Consider the following 21,184-nt stretch of genomic DNA (forward strand, 5'->3'; position numbering starts at 1 on the left):
CCAATCAAAGGACACACAAACAAACAACCGTTCACACTCCTTAACACACTCAAGGGCAATTTGGAGAGTCCAATCTTCCTATCATCCACATTTTTGGGAAAGTGGGAGAAAACAGGTCTCCAGAGAAAACCCACATAGGCACTGGGAATACATGCAGAGTCCACACAAGAAGGCTGGAGCAGGAATTGGAACTCTATCACCATGCCACCCATTTCAGTTGTTGTTATCAATAGTCTTACAAATAAACAACAAATACAAATGAATCTATCAATTTCAGGAGTCAAGAGCTAAATTAATGCGACACTAATGTTCCTACTACTACACCCTTTATCTTGTTACTATTATCTAACTAATACAATTATTTTTCCCACAAGTTGTGCCTACTAGACCTTAAGTGGACAACTTTGGCATGTTACGAACTGAAACACTATTTGGCAACTGTGTACCAATAGTGACGTTAGAAAAAAATCGTCCTAGTAGTGTGTAGAAATGTCATACAGTAGTTACTACCAAGACACGGCAGCAGAATAACTACTACGTGGACCTTAAGCTAATAGAATTCAAACGTCTTTGCATTTTAGGCCAGGGGTTCCCTCATGTGGCAGGGTTATTTGAGGGTGTGGCTTCATCATCCCTACGTGACGTCACGGATGCGGGTCTCACGTAAAATGGACCATACAGAGGAGACAATAAGCAGCAACAGCACATGGCATGACAACACCACGAATGCACTTGAAATGGAGGAGGCTCCTTACATTCTGCTGTGGTCAATCAGGCTGCCAAAAGCGTCTCCATCCGTCTGGATGATGCACGCTCTTTTGGCTGTTCACAGGCCGGGGTGGAGCGCCGAGATGCAAGCCGCCACAGCGGAGCTACCCCCGGGTATCGGATAGTTCGGTAAATGGTCAAGGTCACGTTCTAGAGCTTGCCAAAGTCGCGAATGGCCCGGTCCACTTGTCTCCTCCAGCAGCCATCTCTTGTTTCGGTTAGTCGGCCAATAAAGCGTCAAGTCACAAGTGAAGCGAGGAAAACACTTCCGGTTTGGCCTTTCGTAATAAAACATTGGACGATTAACAGCTTGAACAAAACTGGGTAATGTACCGTATTTCAAAGTAAATCTTGAGCAATAAGAAGTCATGAAAGAAAATTTAATAGTTATTTAAATCTATTTTAGTATTTTGACGGTTAAAAAACACGTTACAAAAAGACTTACAAAACACCCAGCAATCTTCAGATTTTTTATTAAACAAAATGTAAAGTCTTTGAATGACAAACAAAACCACAATGCAAAAGAAACAAGGAATATCTTTGGTTCCTTTGCCTGTTGAATGAGTTTGTTATGTAAGACAAAAAAATACATTGGCTTCCAATGCTACAAAATTATTATCTTTTACAATGTCTAAACAAGACACATGTATAAGGAAAAAAAAAAAAAGCAACTCCTACATTTGAACTTTTCAACATGAGGTAACAATCAAAGTCTACCTGCTATGAAAAGTATTCTGCTGTGATGGACTACAGTTATGTGGAGATGATGAAGTAAGAGTAGATTGCAAATGCCTTTCACTTCAGATCGACACAGAATCAAAGCGAGTGTTGCATAGCGGTCCCCAAACACAAACGCTGGCTAAAAAATATGTAGGACATTCCTATTACTGGCTAATATTTATGACATCTTTCCATCAAGTAGCATTCACAATACTACCAGTAATGTAATGTAATTGGCTCTTTAAGCAATCAAGTATTTGTCGAAGTGGGAATCATCGTAAAACATTAAAATGAATTCATGAGAAATTACCATTAGGTTTTAAAGTCCAAACTTTTCAATGGGAACAAACCGAAATAAATGTTAATACATTAAAAGTTCTTTCTTAATTCTTCAATAGTTGGGGGAAAATCTATTTGAGCATAATATAAACTTTACCAGATTTTGTTGAATATGAATGATATTTAACATTCATGTTTTGTTGTCTATTTTTAACGAAAGAGTTCATGTAGAAAACAACGATTAAAGTGGTGACGTGTACGTGTCATGTGGAAGCTTTTTTATCTCAAGGCTTATTCTATGGTCCCTGTTGGGGACATGGCTGGAGTATTGCCTTTTTTGCCCTCCCGAATAGCTTAAGTTCTTCTTTTCTCATTTAAGATCTTGGAGTGCTTCTTAGCGGCAGCGATCATTTTCTTTACATGTTTCTTGGATGGTTTGAGTCTGTTAAAAGAAATCTTGTTTCCTTGTAATGATAATAAAGAAAGCTTAAAGGTGTACTGACAAATAAACAAACTGAAACATCCCGCTTTTAAATTGTATACTTTCATATGGCTGTGAAATTCTGACAAAATGAAATGGTTATTTTTATGCTTGAATATACAAACTGGCCATGGATCGTCAGTCCATTCCAATAAAACGTTTTAAACTACATAATTGCCTAATTTGTAATTAAATATTTTTGGAAAAACCAAACAACTTTTTTTTTTATATATATCAAACTTTAAACAGATGTGTGAACGAGCAAAATGTTTGAAGACCGGATAAAAATACCAGTGTAAATTTTTTTTTAAAAGTTATGACTTCGGCAATTATGCTTCATGGCCAACCATGACAAAAAAATACCATCAAGAATTGGAATGGAAATTTTGTGTCCCTTTTTAACCCAAATGACAATGCGGTCCTCTCAAAACTGGTTTTAGATTTCTCGCTTACAAAATAAAGATTGATGTGAAAAGGGGTGGGGGATGGGGAGGTGGTCCTGAGTGATGATCGTCATTCCTGCGTAGCGACCGCCTGAGCCGCCTCCACTCGGGTGTCCGTGGTGAGTTTGGGTTTGCAGCGTGGCTTTTGAGAGCTGCATTCAGGGAGGGCGGGGCTAGGGCTGCACGCGGCGCCGTCCGAGCCATCTTCCGGCACAGAGTCTGTGGGCGTCGGGGAGGGGCATTCCGAGTCGGTGGTGGGCGCGGTAGGGGCGCCGCTCCGCTTCTGTACTTTCTTGCAGAGCTCGTTACGTTCCACTTTAAGGGCCCGTCGCAACTTCTCCAGCCGTTGTACTTTACCTTGAAGGGCTTCGAACTCGCGGTCTTGTACCGATTTCTGCATGTAAAGCATAAAAGTTTGCACCAAAATCTGAGTTACCAAATTCATGAAAACACTATTAGCCTAATAGCCTATTGACACCCAGCCTATTCATTTGTGTCCACTATAATGGACAATTGTTTTTGGTGTATGTGTTTTGATTTTTTTTGGAGCTACCATATTAAGTCTTTGTGTGCTCAATCGAGGACATCCTGGCCTTTCCATTGATGTGTCTTGTGTTTGGGTGGGATGCAATTAACTTGCTGAAACAAAATGGACACAACAGTGGATGTTGAACAGTGAATAAGCTAGGTCTCATAAGGAAGATATCTTAGTGGAACACACTTTTTTTGGAGGGGGGGTACGCCTCAAAGGCAGGGCTGTAGCCAAATATTTTTTATGGGATGACTGCTGCAGTGTTTCACATAATAAAATAATTAATTTTCATTCTAAGATATAAGTGTCAAGTGTCTAAGGATACATATAAACATGACTGAAAAAAAAAAATACTTAAAAGATATGCCGTAGGTGTGGGGGTGACCAGAAAATGAAAAGGTTGTGGCCACCATATACCTCGGCCCCTGCTCAAGGGTCCAACAAAAGATCCAACTTAAAAAGATCATAACATAATGAGCAACCATTATGACAAATATGTGAGATGGTGCCAAATGGTCTATCTCTGGAGGTAGAAGAAAGTTGTTTTTTTTTAACATTGAGATTTTAATTTTCTGTGCATTAAAATAATTTTGAATATTGAAGTTTGCTAGATTTTCTCTGGCTAATATGCATGCACAAATAAGAGGTTAGATTTTTTTATGTGTATACATACTGTCCAATCAGATTTTCAAACAATGGAGTATCGTGTAGTACAGTATGAAAACACAAAGAAAATATCAACAGAAACAGAAGTTTTCTTAGGGTTTTGGTTGTAAAATATTCCTGCTGCATATTTGTGACAAAATCTCAAAATGGTTCATTTGTTTGTGGAGCTACTTAACTATTATTTGCTAAAAAAAGAAAAAAAAGAAAAAAAAAAGTCCATTCCTGATTACTTTTTTTTTTTTCCACTGAAGTCTAAGCCTGTATTGGCTTTAGCGGCTTCATTGACAAAAGTAGTCCTTTACCACCATTTTGTGACATTTATTGGCAATGCTAAATCTTTCGGTATGAGTGTCAAGGTGCCAATTCCTTGCCCAATTTTGCCATTTGGGGCCGTGCTCTTTTATGTTGAGCACTGTTTAACATATATTTCTGTTGTGTTTCTTCATTTGCTTGAGCATCCCTACTTTACCTCCTCAGCCATCTCCAGAAGAGCTTTGTTGCTGCTTTCCCACCTGAAGCGATACATGGCCGTCTCCTTTTCAAGCTTCTTAATCTTTTTTGTCATCTGCTCAAAAGTGAAGGGAATCAAAACAAAATCCAAAAACAGCAAAGCAAAACTTCAGCGCGACTCCTCACCTTCTCCATCTCCTGTTTGAAGGTGGCGAAAACCTCGTTGCTCTTGGACAAGGTGGTCTGGAACTCCTCGAACTTTTCCGTGTACAGCGAAAGCTATGAGAGGACAAAGCAGCTTTAGAGGTCCAGCTAATATCCGAGTGATGTTGGAAAGGATGATGGGGAAACCTGCTGCTTGAGGTGACCTTCTTGCTGCTTCATCAGCTCGTACATTCGCTGAGACTCAAGTGTCTCCTGCAGCAACTGATAAAGAGAAGACAATTGGACGCTTTAGCTGAAATGACAAGCGGACGATCGTGTTCATGTGTGTGTAATCATTTACAAAATGTTTCTCAGTGTTGTGGCGTTCCTCCGACTCCTTGAGTAGCTCCTGCGCCTGCTGAAGTTTAGTGTCCACCAGCTGCTGCTGTAGGTCCTTGTGCTTCACCACTTTGTCTATATGCTGATTGGGAGAGTCTCATTTAGCCAACTCTTCACTGGTAGTCTAGTTCAAAAGTTGTTAATGGCAGCAAACGACTGAAAACACACCTCCTCTCGTAACTTGTACTGCTCATGGAGCTTCTTGAGCTTCTCTGCAAGCTCCGTGTTCTCCTGGCGCAGGCTGGCGTTCCTCTCGTTGTGTTGCTCCATTTGCACCTGGATGTCGTTGAGCGTCAACTGAAAATGCGACGTCACCTCTTTCCGTTTCTCCTCTTCCAGGCGGGTCCTCTGTATCCCTTCCTCCTGTGGACACAAAAATACATCCAATTTGGATTTCAGTGGATGGATGACAGTTTATGGTTCAAATCAACATGTTGAGTCTACTTTACATTGTATTTTTTCAAGTAAAATTTTTAACTTACTGTGCAAGATAAGCGTATAACAGAACAGTTGGTGGTGCTCTAATTGCTCTTTCCACTGATTTCTACCATATAGGAAGTTAAATTTGGCTTGCGTGTGCGTGTTGGCAACCTTAAGTGTGCGGTTGTGCCTCTGCAACTCCCGGCAGAGGCTCTCCAGCTTGCTCCGAGCCAGAATGGCCTTGCTGTGCTCATTCCTCAAGGTGTCTTTCTCCTGCACCAGGTGCGTCTGCTTCTTCTGAAGTGCTCGCATCTCCTTCTGCCTGTTTCGATGCTCCTCCAGCTTTAATCCACACACACAGATGACAGTCAAGAGAAAACATTTTTACGGGCTTGGTAAAGAAGAAAAAGGCTTACCAGTTCAGCGTACTTCTTGCAAAGGACCGTTAACTTCTCCTCAGGAGTGCTCAATGTATTGAGAGTCTGCATGAGATGGGTGATTTCTTTGCCTGGAGAAAGCACAAAAAACAGATGCATGAAATGTACACATGTATATTTTAACAGTATCTGTACTTCTATTTGAACAGAATGTGACTTGACTCTTCCTCACCTAGACCCTTCACTTTCTTCTTCTCCTGTGTCTTCTTTTTCTCTTTGTCTATGCCGCCAGAAGCCCCTTTGACTTTACCTGCTCCGGCCCCGTCATTCCCTTTGTCATCAGTAAGCCCGTTGAAGTCAAGGCTGTCCGACTGGCTGTTACCCAGGGAGCCGCCGACGTCCGAACGGCTCTCTCTGCAGTAGATGCTGAGAATGTCCTGGAGCTGGCGGCTCAGCTCGTTGGCTTTGTCGCTCTGAGACTGGGCTGCTGATGTGGCAGTACAAAAAGAAAAGTCATACACAAGATGGCGAGACTTCAAGCATATGAGACATTTGGTTGGTTTATAACTTCAGAGCGTTACCTGCGCCCACTGCCTCATTTTCTTGAGGTGATGTTTCAGATGCTTTGGGGCTGCTGCTGACCACATCATCCTTCAGAGCCACGGAAGGTTTTGTTGCGTGTGCTGTAGTTGGCGCATTCTCATTGTCCGGGATTAGCGACTCCACTTTGACTTGCTGCTTCATCTTCTGTTTTTTCTTTTTTGCGGGGAAATGATAGTTTGGTTTGCAAAGGCACCAAGTTGCAATTCCTTGACAGCTTTAATTTTAGTCTGCACACAAACTGTCCCTAATTGTCAAACCCAGTGGTTCTCAACCTTTTTTCAGTGAAATACCTCCCGTGAAATATTTTCCCGCCAAGTACCCCTTAACCAGGGCAAAACATTTTTGGTTTAAAAAAAAACAAACATGCCATCAATGTCTGGTTTATTAAACTTTAGAACCTTTCAAATTTAATTTGTACTGGTCCACACAAAAAAATGACCAGCGCAAAGTGTCCTCTTTTGGATCAAAGAAATAACTTAATTATTATTATATTAGTGTCGACAAAAAAAACAAAACAACAAAAAAAAAACAATCAACAGATTGTCTGACCTGTTCTCAAAAAGAAATGATTATAAATAAATATCTGACCACAGAAACATATTAAACATAAAGTGTCCTCTTCTGGGATTAAAAGATCCGTTCCCAAAATAAATCTTTAAGATAATTATTGTTATATATTAGTCCGCAAAAAAGTAATCAACCTAAAGTGACAGATCTGTTCTCAAAAAGAAATTATTATAAATAAATAATTGACCACGTAAAAATATTAATCATAAAGTGGCCTCTTTTGGGACTTAGGTAAAAGATTTGATCACTAAAATAAATCATTAATGAAAAAATTATAAATCTTTCTCCAAAGAAAAATATGAAACATAAAGTGTCCTCTTTTGAGGGAGAATCCGCCTTTTTAAAATAATGAAATTGAATAACCTACTACGAATAACATTTGTTCTCTGGACTTATATTTACCTGAAACATGTAATTACTTCAATACATATTTTGAGGGGATTTTTGCTTGTTTATTTGATTTAAAATCTGGACTACGCCTTTGAGTTCTTTCAAGTACCCCCAGGGGTACCCGTACCCCCATTTGAGAACCACTGGTCTAATCTAACCTAACAGCAGGGCACACGCACCGTACTTGGTGACGTTCCGAAACATCAAATGAACGAACGAGATCCACAGATGGACAAAAACGCTCATATGTCAAATAGGAACTAATGGACATGTTGCAAAACCACACCAGAACTCGACGCTAAATCCATCCGTTTACATTTATAGCAGTTTGTCTCGAACTTTTCACTGCATAAAAACAACAAAAACAGCTCTCACTCACCTCTGTGAGTGCATACACAAACTTCGATTGTCACTAATGTTGATTATCTTGATGGTTAGGTTTCCAATAAATGAATACATAAATTAGTGCGTCAAGTTTCCTTACCTTCGCTTTTACTTGTACTTGGCCACTCATTGTCAGAAAAAGCTTTCACAAGATGCAACAGTACGGGCAAAATCGTCTCGAGATGCAGTGCGCTATTTTATTTACAAAGGACAGAAACAACAAAGAAATGTACACTACAAAAGTGGAAAAATTTGCTAACCAACCTTTGTTGACAACAATAGACTCTTTCTGTGCACTTAAAGAGAGAAATGCTTGCAGTCTAATAGCGTGAGCTAAAACATGTGCACTTCCGGTTTGAACTTCGCTTTCTTCTTCGTTGGTTTTAATAATATCTCGCCGTCAGAAATATACATACAGAGAACCCGCTCTAGAGCCTTAACTATACGATGATATTGCTGCCATACTGGACGTGGCAAAATAAAATGACAGTGTAGGTAGGCTATTTTTACACATCCAATATAGTAGCAACGCCGACGTACAGGCGGTATTTGTAAAATGGTGTCCGCAAATTTGCCCGACAGTAATTCGACATATTTGCCTGCTATACAAGGTGGTGAATATATGCTTAGAAAATTCTAATCTAAAATTAAAGTTAAACCGCTCGCTTTCGTCCTTAAATATAAATGAATGGGGGTGACAACTTTGTATCCTTCTGTTAACAATCTCCGCTACACTAAAAGTAAATACCCTCGTTTTTTTCTTGCAATTTTAGTTGAATAGATTAAACAAATATTTGCTCTTGCGTCCGGGCATACGTGCATTGTGTCACATGACCTGCATGTTTCTAAACGACTTTCACCACCATTTTATTTTAGGCGTATTGGTTAGATACCAAAAAAAGGGGTCCTGATTCACATGCATCAGAAACTACACAACGCGCTTCTGGGTTTGATCATATCGTAGCATAGTAGCGGCTCTGTGATTAGACGCACATGATTGAAGTGTCATTCTTTTTCTACCACAGTTACACACCGATTTGGGTCGTTCGCTCTATCCACACTGCTTCGTATACTTTTCTCTAGAGGTGCATCCCTCTTAAAAATGGGGAAAAGAAGCAGACAGAGGCAGAAAAGCCAGCCTGCAGGCAGAGACCACAGAGACAACGCTGTAAGTCACTCATCTGAAGAAAAAAATGTGCAAAACTGATATTTCCTCCAGTGTATTTAACCAAGTGTCTTGTTGTTCATACTGCAGCATACTAACAACTGTTGAAGAAGAACACTAGGTGTCCAGCGCAATACAATGCTCGTTCTCTTTGCCTGTTGATTCTCTTGATTTTAAACAAGTATGACACGCCAAAGTATAACGCTTTGTCTGTGTCTGCAGGGTTGGGGTGCTGGTTATGCTGATATCGTTAAGGAAAATAAGCTATTTGAGCACTACTACAAAGAACAAGGCTTGGTTCCAGAGGGAGAGTTTGAACAGTTTATGGTTGCCATGAGGGAACCTCTTCCAGCCACTATACGAATCACTGGATATAAAAGGTAAGAAGACTGCTACAACATTTATTGTGGCACGGGAAATATTTTATAACTTATTTAAATGGGGAAAATCTTATCTTTCCTGGTTTCAGTCATGCTAAGGAAATCCTTCACTGCCTGAAAGAAAAGTACTTTAAGGATATTCAGGAGTTGGAGATCGATGGTCAGAAGATTGAGGCTCCGCAGCCTCTCAGCTGGTAATCGTCATCCTGATATCATTGCAAGCACAGTTATGAAAAGTCCTGACTCTGCCCACTTTTGCCAGGTATCCTGACGAGCAAGCCTGGCACACTAACATGAGCCGGAAGATTATTAGGAAGTCTCCCCTGCTGGAGAAATTCCACCAGTTTCTTGTCAGTGAGACTGAGTCGGTAAGTCAATAAAACACACATTGGAAATAACGGCTTTGCAGAATTAAAGTGAGGAAGAGCAAATATCTGGCTCTAAATTCCAAATCATCGTCTTTGTTTTTACATCATGAAGGGTAACATCAGCCGCCAGGAAGCTGTCAGTATGATTCCTCCACTTCTCTTGAAGATTGAGCCCCATCATAAGGTAATGATGGTCGATACATTTATTTTAATCAAAATATTTCATAGTGTAAATTTACAGATCATTAACACCAATTTGTTTTTGTAAGATTTTGGACATGTGTGCAGCTCCTGGCTCAAAGACAGCCCAGCTGATAGAAATGCTTCATTCTGACATCGATGTGCCATTTCCAGGTCAGAAAATTTAATTTCATGGAATTTAATGTATAAAATATCTTTGAATGACATTTATGTACATTTTCGATAGAGTAAGATGATTTGAAATACAAGTGTTTTGAATTTGATTCCAGAGGGTTTCGTGATCGCCAATGACGTGGACAACAAACGCTGCTATCTGCTGGTGCACCAGGCCAAGCGCCTCAACAGCCCGTGCATCATGGTGGTCAACCACGACGCCTCCTGCATCCCCATGCTGCAGTTCCAAAATTCCGACGGAAAGAAGGACATCCTCTTCTACGACCGAATCTTGTGCGACGTGCCCTGCAGGTCAGAAGTAACTTGCCATGTATGAAAAGTTTGGAAGTGTGTCCAGTCTGGTGTGGCTTGTCACTTATACAAAAAAGCTATTTTATATTTCACCAGTAGATTGCAGCAGACATGTGGCGAAGCTCCCTGGTTTACGAGAAACCCCTGGTTTACGAGAGTAATCCGTTTCGTGGTTGGGATCGTAACGCAAATTCACCGTATGGTGGGCAATCCAAACCTGTGTTAATTAGTTAATGCGTGAAAAACTCCAGGTAAAAACATCAAAATTGTATATACATATGAAAATTGTGTATCAAAATAGTAAAGTAAGTTCTACTTATATATAATATACATGCATACAATTAAATAACATAATTAATAAAAAAATATATAAAGTATTTTACCTTCAAAGTGATCTGACAAGCTTGTTATAGCCATATTCCTGAGTGAGGGTAGCCTGGCCTAGGCTAGGCTAACTTAGCTTTCTTCATATATCTTGATTATCTCCAGCTTCGTTTCCATACTAATCATCTTCTTACTTCTCTCTTTAATATCACTAGCAATCTTGGGACCCATGGTTAACCAATTGAAGTTTGAATTAAGCACTAAAATGCACAATAAATACTGTATTTTCCGAACTATAAGCCACACCGGTATATAAGTTGCAGTAGCAAAATTGATCAAAAAAAAAAAAAAAAAAAAAACATCTTTTGCCACGGATAAGCCACACAAGACTATAAGCCGCAGGTATACGGTGGTAAAATCAAACTAAACTTTTCTTCATGTATTTTTTTTAATTGTCTACCAACTGCAACATTCTCTCTTTAACAGACTGAACATGCCTGCAAATTTAATCCCAACATTATATCTATAGAAAATAGATGGATGGATAGTACCAATACTGCAGAGTTAAATATAAATTCAAACTCAAAATCAATACTTCGATAGCGTTCTGTCTCTCGTTGTTGTTGTTTTATATATATATATATATATATATATATATATATATATATATATATATATATATATATTTGTAATAAAATATTTTAAAACTTTCTGAGCACAGCCATTGATTCACGTCTTTTCAGTCCTTTTTTATAGTTGTTCCATAAACTGACTCCTTGAACACACATTTGCTTGACCGGTGGGAAAAACCAGCAGATAAACTGCACTGGACTATAGCCGCAGAGCTCAAATCATGATGAAAAAGTTGTGACTTACTGTCCAAAAACTACGGTACAATATTGAAAGCGCACTCAGAAATAAAGTCCTTAGGCAGCCATCTTTGTGATCCTGTGCACTGACCAATAGTAGACCAGCATTTTAGTAGATGCCGTAGTAGACCAGTATTTTTGGGAGTCGTGACGCCAACCAATAGCAGACCAGCATTGTAGGGATGACGCGTGTAGTGACGTATGAGCGTGTTGCCCCTAGTAGACACGCGCGCACACTGACTGCCATGTTTGAGAAGAGTTTTTTTTTTTTTTTTTTTTTTTTTTTTTTTTAATGTCGTAAAGCGAAAATGGCATAAAGAGGGGACAAAAAAAAAAACATTGCGGTCCACATTGTAAGGTGAAAAAAAAACGTAAGGCAGGGACGTCGTAACCCGGGGGTCCACTGTACTAAAAAACAAAAAGAAAAACCTTCCAACAAACCACTCTCAAAGTCTTGACACAGTATGACCCTTGTGCTGCCATTTCTAGATTTTTTTAAAAACGGAAACTATTGCAAAGAAAAAATAAATTGACAGTGTTTCAGTCACTTCCTGTACAAATTGAAATTGGCATTCACTGAAATACAAAATATATATTACAGTAATTCCAAGATTTTCCAAGGTCAAAATTAGTTCTTGAAAATTGTGATTAATTGCATTTTTTTTTTAGATTAAAAACTGAAATCAATACACTTAATTAGATTACATGCAGAAACCCTGTTAAAATCTTGAAATGTGAAACCTCTAAATAGTAGATACAAAATATAAGAAGTAAATATAAGAAGCCCTTTGGTTTGGTCAGATGCATCCGAGTTATCCAAAGTATGTTTGACCTCTGCTCTCTGCTATCACGCAGCGGGGACGGCACCATGAGGAAGAATATAGACGTGTGGAAAAAGTGGACAACCAGCAATAGCCTGCATCTTCATGGGTGAGGAGGCAGCAATTACAGTGTTTCCCCGCCACATCGAGCTTCACTTTTTGCAGCTTCAGCATGTTTTTTTTTTCTTCCTTACACTCAGCAACGCCTGCCTGATGAACTGTAATAACACTCCCTCACTCAATCCTAATGTGGAGTCTGAAGCCATCTAACATCCTGTTAATATTCGACCTTTTTTAGCTGCAAATGAAGGCATTTTTGCTTAAATGTAAACCACTTTTTGTCATTCTGCATGGACAGAGTTGTGGTACTACGTAAGTGTGGTGTGCTTAAGGTTGTGAGTGAGATGGATGTGGGGGAAGAAGGAGGGGACGTGAGCGGATGCATGAGAGAATGAAAATGTTATCAAAGCCTATCTGAAAAGAGTTGCATTGCGGTGTATGGTCGAGGCGGGGAATGTTAGTGCTCGAGGCTGCGAAGAGAGTTAGTGGCCACTCACCACTTTCTTGTGCACTGTGTGTTGTGTTGTAAAAGAAAATCAAGCTTGTGCCCCCCAAAAAACATGTTTGACCTCCATATTACAGTTCAGAGATTGCTGGGCATGGGAAATTAAGGTTTGCGAAGTTTTAATTAAGACAATGGTTTCATTTTGCTTACACAGCCTTAATCAAACCCTACTTCGCGGGATTCATTTATCGCATGTGTTCATGTTTTTTCAATCAACTTATAAAAAGATTAACCATATCACATTAAGTGTAAAAAACGAGGAAGGAAACACTGTTTATGCTTAGTCTGCTTTTATGTTGCCCAGCACATTTTTTGTGGTGTATCAAATAGCTTTTAAAGGCAATGGGTGCTAATTCAAAAAGTTGGGTGCTTCTGCTCACCAGCCTCCAGATGCGCATTGCTGTGCGTGGTGTGGAACAGCTTGCCGTAGGTGGCAGGATGGTCTACTCCACCTGTTCACTCAACCCCATCGAGGATGAAGCTGTCATAGCGGCACTTCTGGAGAAAAGCGAAGGTATCAAACACTCAAAAGCTTTGATTTCGGACTACATTTGCTTTTTAGGAGATTAGCAAGAGTTCCTGGCGTCACATAGTAGGCTACTTTATTAGAGCGTTACTTTTCTTTGTTTTTCAGTTTGTATGTTACAATGTGGTACAGTTATATGTGCAACAAATAAAAGATTAAAACATTATTGTCAGATATACTTACATAAAACGAAGCCTTGCTTTATTGCTCTTCCCATTGACAATACAAGGAGCACTCGAGTTGGTCGACTGCTCTTCTGACCTGCCGGGCTTGAAGTGGATGCCTGGTGTCACTTCCTGGAAGGTACAACCACCCCAAAATAACATATTTTAATTGCTATGACCGGATGACGAATGGTTGGTTAAAGTGCTGAAAAACATTGTGGTATCTCCCCAGCTGATGACAAAAGAGGGCAAGTGGTTTGCTGACTGGTCAGAGGTTCCGACCAGCCGCCACACTCAAATCAGGCCCACCATGTTCCCGCCAAAAGATGTGAACAAGCTGGCTGGGATGCATCTAGAAAGATGGTATGCACACGGATACGCACAAATGTCAACAATCTTCTATAGCGCGTGCCTTTAAGGCCGCAGTGATTTAGAGATGACGTCACAGTTGGATGGCAGTGAAAGGTTCTGGCCAGCAGACGGCACTGTTGTCACATGATTCAGTTTTAAAGGCCGGGGAAAACGTGTGCTAACCTGTTCGCACCAAACGAGGAGATTAGTGTGTTATTAGATTATTGTTTACCAACCTTTATTGCGCCAAGGCACACTACATTAGCAAGATCTCGTGGTACAGCAATGAACAAAAATCTCATAAAAAATAATACACTATGTCCCAATGTCTTCACTTGTCAGTATGCGGATTCTGCCACATCACCAAAACACGGGAGGTTTCTTTGTGGCTGTTCTAATGAAGAAAGCCCCAATGCCTTGGAACAGAAGATATCCCAAGGTACATTCGCATTAAAAACATTTGACTGTCATTTCCACCAGAAAAGATAAAACTAAGATTCTGTGAGCACTTCCCTCACCTGTTCCGTTTTCCTCAACACAGCTGGTCACAAATTACCTTTACTTGCTCTGCTTGCCCCCAGCTGAGGAAAGAGGCCCCGTCTGGCTCCGATGCCCAAATACAAAGCTCTCCGGGGGCCCCGGCAGAAACTCCCTGCCTCCTCGAAGGAGACGAAATGCAGGAAGACAAAGGAAACAGTGAAGAGGCCCAGGAGGGAGCACCCAAAGAACCTTCTTCCAGCATGTGTGGGTGAGTCACGCTGTTTGGAGAAACCAAGAACCGGGAAACAAGTTAGTTTTCACATGTGTTTTTTCGCACTTTAAGGCCCCCTCCCTCCAAAAAATTAAAACTCTTTGGGTACAAGGAAGACCCCTTTGTGTTCCTTGGGGAAGATGACCCCGTCTTCACCGCCATGCAGTAAGTCTTTCATGTTTTTTAATCAACTTATAAAAAGATTAACCATATCTAATTCTGCTCTAGATCTTTCTACAACTTGTCTCCAGACTTCCCCAAAATGAACGTGTTGACCAGAACGCACGAGGGCAAAAAGAGACACTTGTACATGGTGTCTAAAGAGTTGCGCAACGTGATGCTCAACAACAGCGAGCGCATGAAGGTGTGTCATATGATGTTTCAAATCAAGAATCTGTGAAAGCGGTTTAGGGCCAGTCTAACAAAATATATTAAAGGATTGGTAGCATTTTTTTTTTTTTTTCTTATCTTAGAATTCTCATATTATATTCAGAAATCTGACTTCTATGTTGGAATCCAAAAACCTTAAGAATAAACTATTTTGATTTCAGACTTTGTTCCTAGAATTTGATTTAATCCCTAAAGGAAATACATAATACAAATGAAAATTTAAAGAAGAGAAGCATCATTCATAGATATCACAACTCAACACAGTTTACAATTTTGAAAGGATAAGGAAGAAGTTCAAGCACTTATTGAGTTTTACATCTTGTTCTCCCTATATTATTACCGTATTCTCCGCATTATAAGGCGCACCCAAAAGCCTGATTTTTTTTTTTTTTAAACTGACGGTGCGCCTTATAATCCAGTGCACCTTATATATGGATCAAATCATGTGCTGACTGCATAAACTATAGTTTATGCCTAAAAAAATCCAGTTCAAACCGACCTGGCCCGAGGGTATTAAAGCCGACACGGCCGGCGCGATTAATTAACTTCATTTGCAGGCCCAACATTTTTGAAGACTTAAGAGTGTGTGGCCCCACACTTGTGTTTGTCGTTTAAATTTATTTAATGTGCTTTCGTTTAATTCGCAACTTCTTTGTGCTCCATATTGTAACAGCGGGTCAAAAATATATAATGCACGCTGAGGAAAAAATTAAAAAGAAAGCCCTGCTTGGCTTCAAACTCATACGGTTGCATGTTTGTCGTTTAAATTTCCCTGACTTTCGTTTATTCCTAACTTCTTTGCGCTCCATAGAAATAGCGGGTTGAAAATATTTAATGCATGCAGAGGAAAAAATTAAAAAGACAGCGGCGCCACGCCTTCACTCGCGCTTGGCTCCAAACTCATGCCGTTCCAATCTAATCCAATCCAACTTTATTTGTTAAGCACTTTAAAACAGCCACAGCTGACCAAAGTGCTGTACAAAACAATAAGAACATTGTAAAAACAGACACATTAGCTCAAGGATATAAAACGCTAAATCTGATAAGACAAATGAGTAAGGGTAAAACAGAATAAAATGAAGGAGAAAAAGAATAAAATAGTGAATAAAAGGATAGGGATAAAAGAATAAAGGAATAAAATAAAAGTAAAAAGTGTTTGTCATTTACCTTTCCCTGACTTTTGTTAATTTGTAACTTCTTTGTGCTCCATAGCGAAATAGCTGGTCAAAAATATATAATGCATGCGGAGGGGAAAATCAATAGAATTGCGGCGCAGCGTTCTCAAGTGCATGGCTTGATCTGGATCTATTGTGCGCTCTGCGGCTCCTGTTTAGTAGTTAAATAGCAATTACCAATAACACATTCTCTGTTTTATCAGATTTTTTTTTAATACCAAATATTTCTTAGTATAATATCCATACAACGCTTATATTGTATGAATAAAGTTTATATTCTATTAATAAAGTTTGATGACTTTGCTGATTGTTTATAATACATTTCCTTTAGTAAAGCACCATCTAGTGGCTGCATAACGCAACTCTATCTAGTGGATGCATAATGCAACCCCAGCCAGTACTATGGTTTTAACTCTATGTGCGCCTTATAATCCGATGCGCCTTATATATGGCGTTTTTTAGAAACTCGGCCATTCACTGATGGTGCGCCTTATAATCTGGTGCGCCTTATAGTGCGGAAAATACAGTACTTTATAATCGGATACTAGGCCAATTATATATAAAAACATATTGTAATGTATCAGAAATAAAACAGGAATACGCACACTTCTTAACAATTCTACAGAATCTTGTGAATTGTTGGTGTATTTCTGTTTTGACTTCATGATGTGAGAACTCCAGTTTAAAGTCAGAATTCAGATTTGTTTTTCCTCCCAGTTCGGACTTTGAGAAGTCCGATTTTATTCTTGGAATTTTGAGAATAGTAGAATCGTGACCTTAAAATGAGAATCATGAGCATTACTGTAATTCCCACAATATAAGACATTTTTTTGTTGATACGGTATTATTTTTCGTTAAATGAAGCGAGCAGATTGAATCAACGTCAGAGTACAGCCTTGCTCATACACAGAAATATTACTAAAACGTAGAGGATCATATAGAAGTAATTATATCTCCAGCTGATTCAATTAAGAGGCATCGGTTAGAGAACACAAAGATATTCCATTTGGCTCATTTATTAATTGTAGTCTTTATAATTTAAGCATGAACACAAGAAAATATGAAAAATTTCGAAAGATTTCGTTTATTCTGTTTATCTATAGTTTTTACATTGTCGCCAAACTGGGTGTGTCACAGTAATACACAGTAACATAAAAAATATTAGAATTTGACCCCAAAATGAAGGTAGTATCCAACGATTGGGGGATTACAGTAACTCATAATTCTGAAAAGGTAGAATCCTGCCAAACTTTTTTGGACCTTATTTTCCCACATAGGATTCTGACTTTAGAGTGCGACTTTTGTAATTAATTCTGACATAAAAGCTTTTATCTCAGATCTTCACCCCCCCTCCCCAACTGGTCCCAATTCTCTTTGGTAATAATCATAGTTCTCGCTGTGCATATTTTTCCAACACCAAATTGTTTGCCTGATTTCAAATGCTTTTATTCCTGCCCTCTGTGATGCTCATTGTTGCGTTTTCTAACCACAGACTGATTCCTCCTACTCATTCTGGGACACAAGAAAATGGTTTCATTTTGCTTACACAGCCTTGAGCAAGGCGGGTGGGAACTTTGCACTAATTGTATAATCCAATCCTGCCTAATATAGTCCTCATTTACAATGGAATACCTGATTATGATTCACGAAGGGGACTACTGATATTAAAAATAGTAGCTAGCTAAAAACTAACTATTTTCTCCCCGCTCCCTTCTAGGTGATAAATACAGGGGTTAAAGTGTGGTCTCGCAACAGTGATGGAGAAGAGTTTGGTTGTGCCTTTAGACTGGCTCAAGAGGTGATCATTAGTTTCAACTATCTCCTAAATGTTTTCTGCTTATGGTAATAAGTACGCAAAAATGCAACTACAATAAGAACTTAAATCAATTGCATGGTTTAGATTTTCTAAGCATTTCCCCTTCTCCACCCCACCAGGGTATCTACACTCTGCAGCCGTATATTTGCTCGAGAATCATCACAGTGAGTGTGGAGGACATCAAAGTGCTGCTGACTCAGGAAAACCCCTTCCTCAGCAAATTGGAGGAAGATGCCCATGCTCAGGCCAAAAAAATAGGTGGCTTTAAAAACTGCTTTTTAGCCTACATAAACGAATTTTTGGTTCAATCCTTAATCTGCATTTATTTATTTATTTATTTTAAGGTATGGGCAGCATTGTGTTGAAGTACATTCCCAACCCCAAGTAAGTGCCTCTGGATTTTTTTTTTTCATACGATGCATTTCACACTTATGCCTTCAGTGGTTTTCGACTTGAATAAATACCACTCAGAAGCACACATACGCATTACTGGGCGTACACCTTAATTGTGTACAATACAGGCTACTCTCCGGAGCATTTAAACATCAATAAACCGGTATCAGCAATTAAAACTTATCATTATACACGATACTGTCAAAACTTAAAAGGGAATTTAAAATTATTGGTCCGCAAAGTTTTATTAAGTCCAACCAAGAGCAGGCAAGCTTTAACAAGATTGTACGCTATAATACAAATCACAGTTTAATATAAGAACATCTTTTTATTTATTTGCCATTAATTGAATATGTTGCGGAGAGAGAGTATTATATTGTAGCCAAGGAAGCTGCGTGGGAGCAATTCATCCACACAGCAGCTCAGACCAATGAGCGGTCGGAGACATATGACTCAACAATGTCACTTCTATTCCTATTACAAACTCTACCGCTGAACGCGGCAACTCCCGAGCACTCAACAGAACGCTTCCTCTATCAATGTCCTCCTTTTCTCATGGTGGTGACTCATAGTGACTGCCTCGTAGGACCCGTATAGCTGCCCAGCTACACGCCTGCCACAACCAGTCCACAAAAATGGACCTCCCCCCGTATACACACACAGGCATGAACGAAATCTACCCCATACACTCCCAATTTATTGGCAACGAGGAATTTACAACAGAAAATGAACAAAATAAAATGACAAAAATATTAAAAATGTAAAAAACATCAATAAAATGCTTTTAATATAATTATGATAAAATATCCTCGTTAGGCCAGCAGAGAAGGCCATGCTGGCTCTGATGGCCCACCACTGCATATGCGTGATTAAGCTTATGATTTCTGTGTGTTTTACCTACCGCTTGGCAGTAAGCCCACAGAGCCGCAATGTTCCATCCAACTGTGCGGCTGGAGGGGAAAGACATCCATCCGAGCCTTCGTCCCCCGCAACGAGCGGTATCACTACCTACGCATGCTGGGCGTGGAGGTGTTCCGGGACAAGCAGGGCGTGGGCCGGAAGCCAACAGACCCCGAGGCCAAAGGGAAGGAGGGCGAGGAAGATGGCGAGGAAGAGACGGATGCTGCAGCAGGGGGTGGTGAGGGGGAGCTGGATTTGGAGAACGGGAGTGAGAATGGATCATCTGAAACAAAGATGGATTATGGCAATAAAGGGACTAATGTTTGAGAGGAGAAGACAAAGACTGAGTGAATGGGCTTCAGGACAGTCCACGTTGGGAATGTGGGAGGACAAGGCGGAGCTTATTCTCCAGCATGATATTGATACGGAAGGAATCCCTCTTAGAGGAAGCTTGGCTGGAATTTTTGTGGGATCCTCCAGAAAGAGGACTTTTTTTTTTTTAGTTAATGAAATTCATTATTTGTGCTTTAAAATAGATCTTCAACTTGCCTACTGGCATCGCCTGTCTTTAAGTTTTGCATTTTTAAAGAGTTTTATATTTAGTCTTATCTTTGTACACCTGTATGAGCTGAAAATGAGCCGAATAAAGGTGTATAAGACTACTGGGTTCTTGTCGATTCATTTTAAGGTAATGGCCTGGTTATTGTTTTCATAGTTTTCTTGAATGAGTCCTTGTCTTAAAATTCAAATGTATTTTTCGAATGATTTTCTTTTTTTTTGGTTACAAATAATAGACAAAGCACTTTCCCAGGATTTTTTTTTTTTTTTTATGAATGATGTTCTGTTAGAAACATTGTGTGTGTGTATATATACATATCATATATATATATATATATATATATATATATATATATATATATATATATATACACACACACACACATATATATATATATATATATATATATATATATATATATATATACACACACACACACATTATATATATATATATATATATATATATATACAGTATATATATATATATATATATATATATATATATATATGCAGGGTGTTCCAAAATGGTTGACCCCACTCTAAATGCCCAAACTAATTGATGGATCGTAATGAAACTAAATACACTTTTATTTTGAAGGTCATTAGTTTTATTTTCTTTACAAAGAAATGTACAAATATTTGTTGGTTCTATGCCAGATTTTCATAAATGTTCAATATGAGTGCCACCTGTAACTGCACAAGTTGCTGGCTGTCTTGGCAATTTAGGTATGCATAAGCAGCCCTTTTCTAGAAAGTTATGGTGCCAAGTCCTAATTTGTTTTGTAGTTGGTGCCTTCTTTGCAAAATTTGTGAAGAAGGCATGCTGCACCGTCTTCGGTGACTGAGTCCGAGCATACTCTAACACATAAAATGCCTTTTCTTTTGAAGTTAATGGCATTTCTTAACCTGAAAAGATAAAACTGCCAAACCTTACACATAAACACATTTCTACACAAGCTGTGAAAATTTGAGGTCATTCCAATGAAACATGTCAAAATCATTGGCCTATGAAATGGGGTCAAACATTTTGGAACACTATGTATCCAGTATATGAAGTGTTAGTCAATGAACTAATGGGATGGATGTTTATTGCCCAGTGAGGGCACCATGACAAACGCTGTTATGATGACAAGAACGCTCACCTCTCAGCTGCTGCAGAAGGCAGGACACTGGACACACACCTTAGAGCATCTTTCACGTGGGAACAAAACTGGAGTTTTTACTCTAAAACTGGAAAAACATAAAATGAAGTCAGGGAGGATGAATGAGAAGATTATTGATTTTTACCCTCTCCCCAATGAGAGAAATGGCTACTGGTGTATAAAAAGAAATTAAATAAAACTTTACGAACAAAGAGATCATTTTATGCAGGAGAA

The 21,184-nt window shown here is 39.2% G+C and overlaps 2 protein-coding genes across 6 annotated transcripts; one reads left to right on the forward strand and one right to left on the reverse strand.

The window, feature by feature from the left end:
- Nucleotides 1–1,221: 1,221 nt before the first annotated feature.
- txlna (taxilin alpha) lies at nucleotides 1,222–14,561 on the reverse strand. Of its 4 annotated transcripts, none has more exons than XM_088404892.1 (13): nucleotides 14,379–14,561; nucleotides 13,491–13,603; nucleotides 13,162–13,276; nucleotides 6,261–6,435; nucleotides 5,912–6,166; nucleotides 5,719–5,810; nucleotides 5,474–5,644; nucleotides 5,051–5,245; nucleotides 4,845–4,964; nucleotides 4,691–4,765; nucleotides 4,526–4,618; nucleotides 4,359–4,454; nucleotides 1,222–3,085 (listed from the first exon to the last, which is right to left on the reverse strand). In XM_088404892.1, the coding sequence occupies exons 3-13, from the start codon at nucleotides 13,177–13,179 to the stop codon at nucleotides 2,762–2,764; spliced, it is 1,614 nt and encodes a 537-aa protein (XP_088261018.1). In that variant the 5' UTR covers nucleotides 13,180–13,276; nucleotides 13,491–13,603; nucleotides 14,379–14,561; the 3' UTR covers nucleotides 1,222–2,761. The 4 variants fall into 4 exon arrangements, with proteins under 4 accessions (XP_088261018.1, XP_088261017.1, XP_088261019.1 ...); XM_088404891.1 differs by having other exon boundaries at nucleotides 13,162–13,279; XM_088404893.1 differs by lacking the exons at nucleotides 13,162–13,276; nucleotides 13,491–13,603; nucleotides 14,379–14,561 and adding an exon at nucleotides 7,888–8,136.
- Nucleotides 8,014–19,909, forward strand: nsun2 (NOP2/Sun RNA methyltransferase 2). Of its 2 annotated transcripts, XM_088404889.1 has the most exons (20): nucleotides 8,014–8,114; nucleotides 8,649–8,791; nucleotides 9,011–9,168; nucleotides 9,258–9,362; nucleotides 9,431–9,536; nucleotides 9,649–9,720; nucleotides 9,806–9,890; nucleotides 10,007–10,202; nucleotides 12,251–12,325; nucleotides 13,165–13,295; nucleotides 13,537–13,610; nucleotides 13,704–13,834; nucleotides 14,165–14,261; nucleotides 14,404–14,570; nucleotides 14,646–14,738; nucleotides 14,802–14,937; nucleotides 17,856–17,936; nucleotides 18,074–18,212; nucleotides 18,299–18,338; nucleotides 19,259–19,909. In XM_088404889.1, exons 2-20 carry the CDS (start codon nucleotides 8,726–8,728, stop codon nucleotides 19,572–19,574), a joined length of 2,268 nt encoding a protein of 755 aa, XP_088261015.1. In that variant the 5' UTR covers nucleotides 8,014–8,114; nucleotides 8,649–8,725; the 3' UTR covers nucleotides 19,575–19,909. The 2 variants fall into 2 exon arrangements, with proteins under 2 accessions (XP_088261015.1, XP_088261014.1); XM_088404888.1 differs by lacking the exon at nucleotides 8,014–8,114 and having other exon boundaries at nucleotides 8,535–8,791.
- The last annotated feature ends 1,275 nt before the right edge of the window (nucleotides 19,910–21,184 follow it).

The sequence above is a fragment of the Hippichthys cyanospilos genome, chromosome 21 (genome assembly GCF_059441005.1).
Source record: "Hippichthys cyanospilos isolate Australia breed blue-spotted pipefish chromosome 21, RoL_Hcya_1.0, whole genome shotgun sequence".
NCBI lineage: Eukaryota > Metazoa > Chordata > Actinopteri > Syngnathiformes > Syngnathidae > Hippichthys > Hippichthys cyanospilos.

Coding starts and splice junctions, on each gene's coding strand:
- txlna (XM_088404890.1), bottom strand. CDS start 7,753: ATGAGTGGCCAAGTACAAGTAAAAGCGAAG. Junction 4,766..4,844: donor ACAACACTGAGAAACATTTT/GTAAATGATTAC, acceptor TCTCTTTATCAG/TTGCTGCAGGAGACACTTGA. Junction 4,619..4,690: donor AAGGTCACCTCAAGCAGCAG/GTTTCCCCATCA, acceptor GTCCTCTCATAG/CTTTCGCTGTACACGGAAAA.
- nsun2 (XM_088404889.1), top strand. CDS start 8,726: ATGGGGAAAAGAAGCAGACAGAGGCAGAAAAGCCAGCCTGCAGGCAGA. Junction 12,326..13,164: donor AATAGCCTGCATCTTCATGG/GTGAGGAGGCAG, acceptor TCTGCTCACCAG/CCTCCAGATGCGCATTGCTG. Junction 17,937..18,073: donor CCTTTAGACTGGCTCAAGAG/GTGATCATTAGT, acceptor CCACCCCACCAG/GGTATCTACACTCTGCAGCC.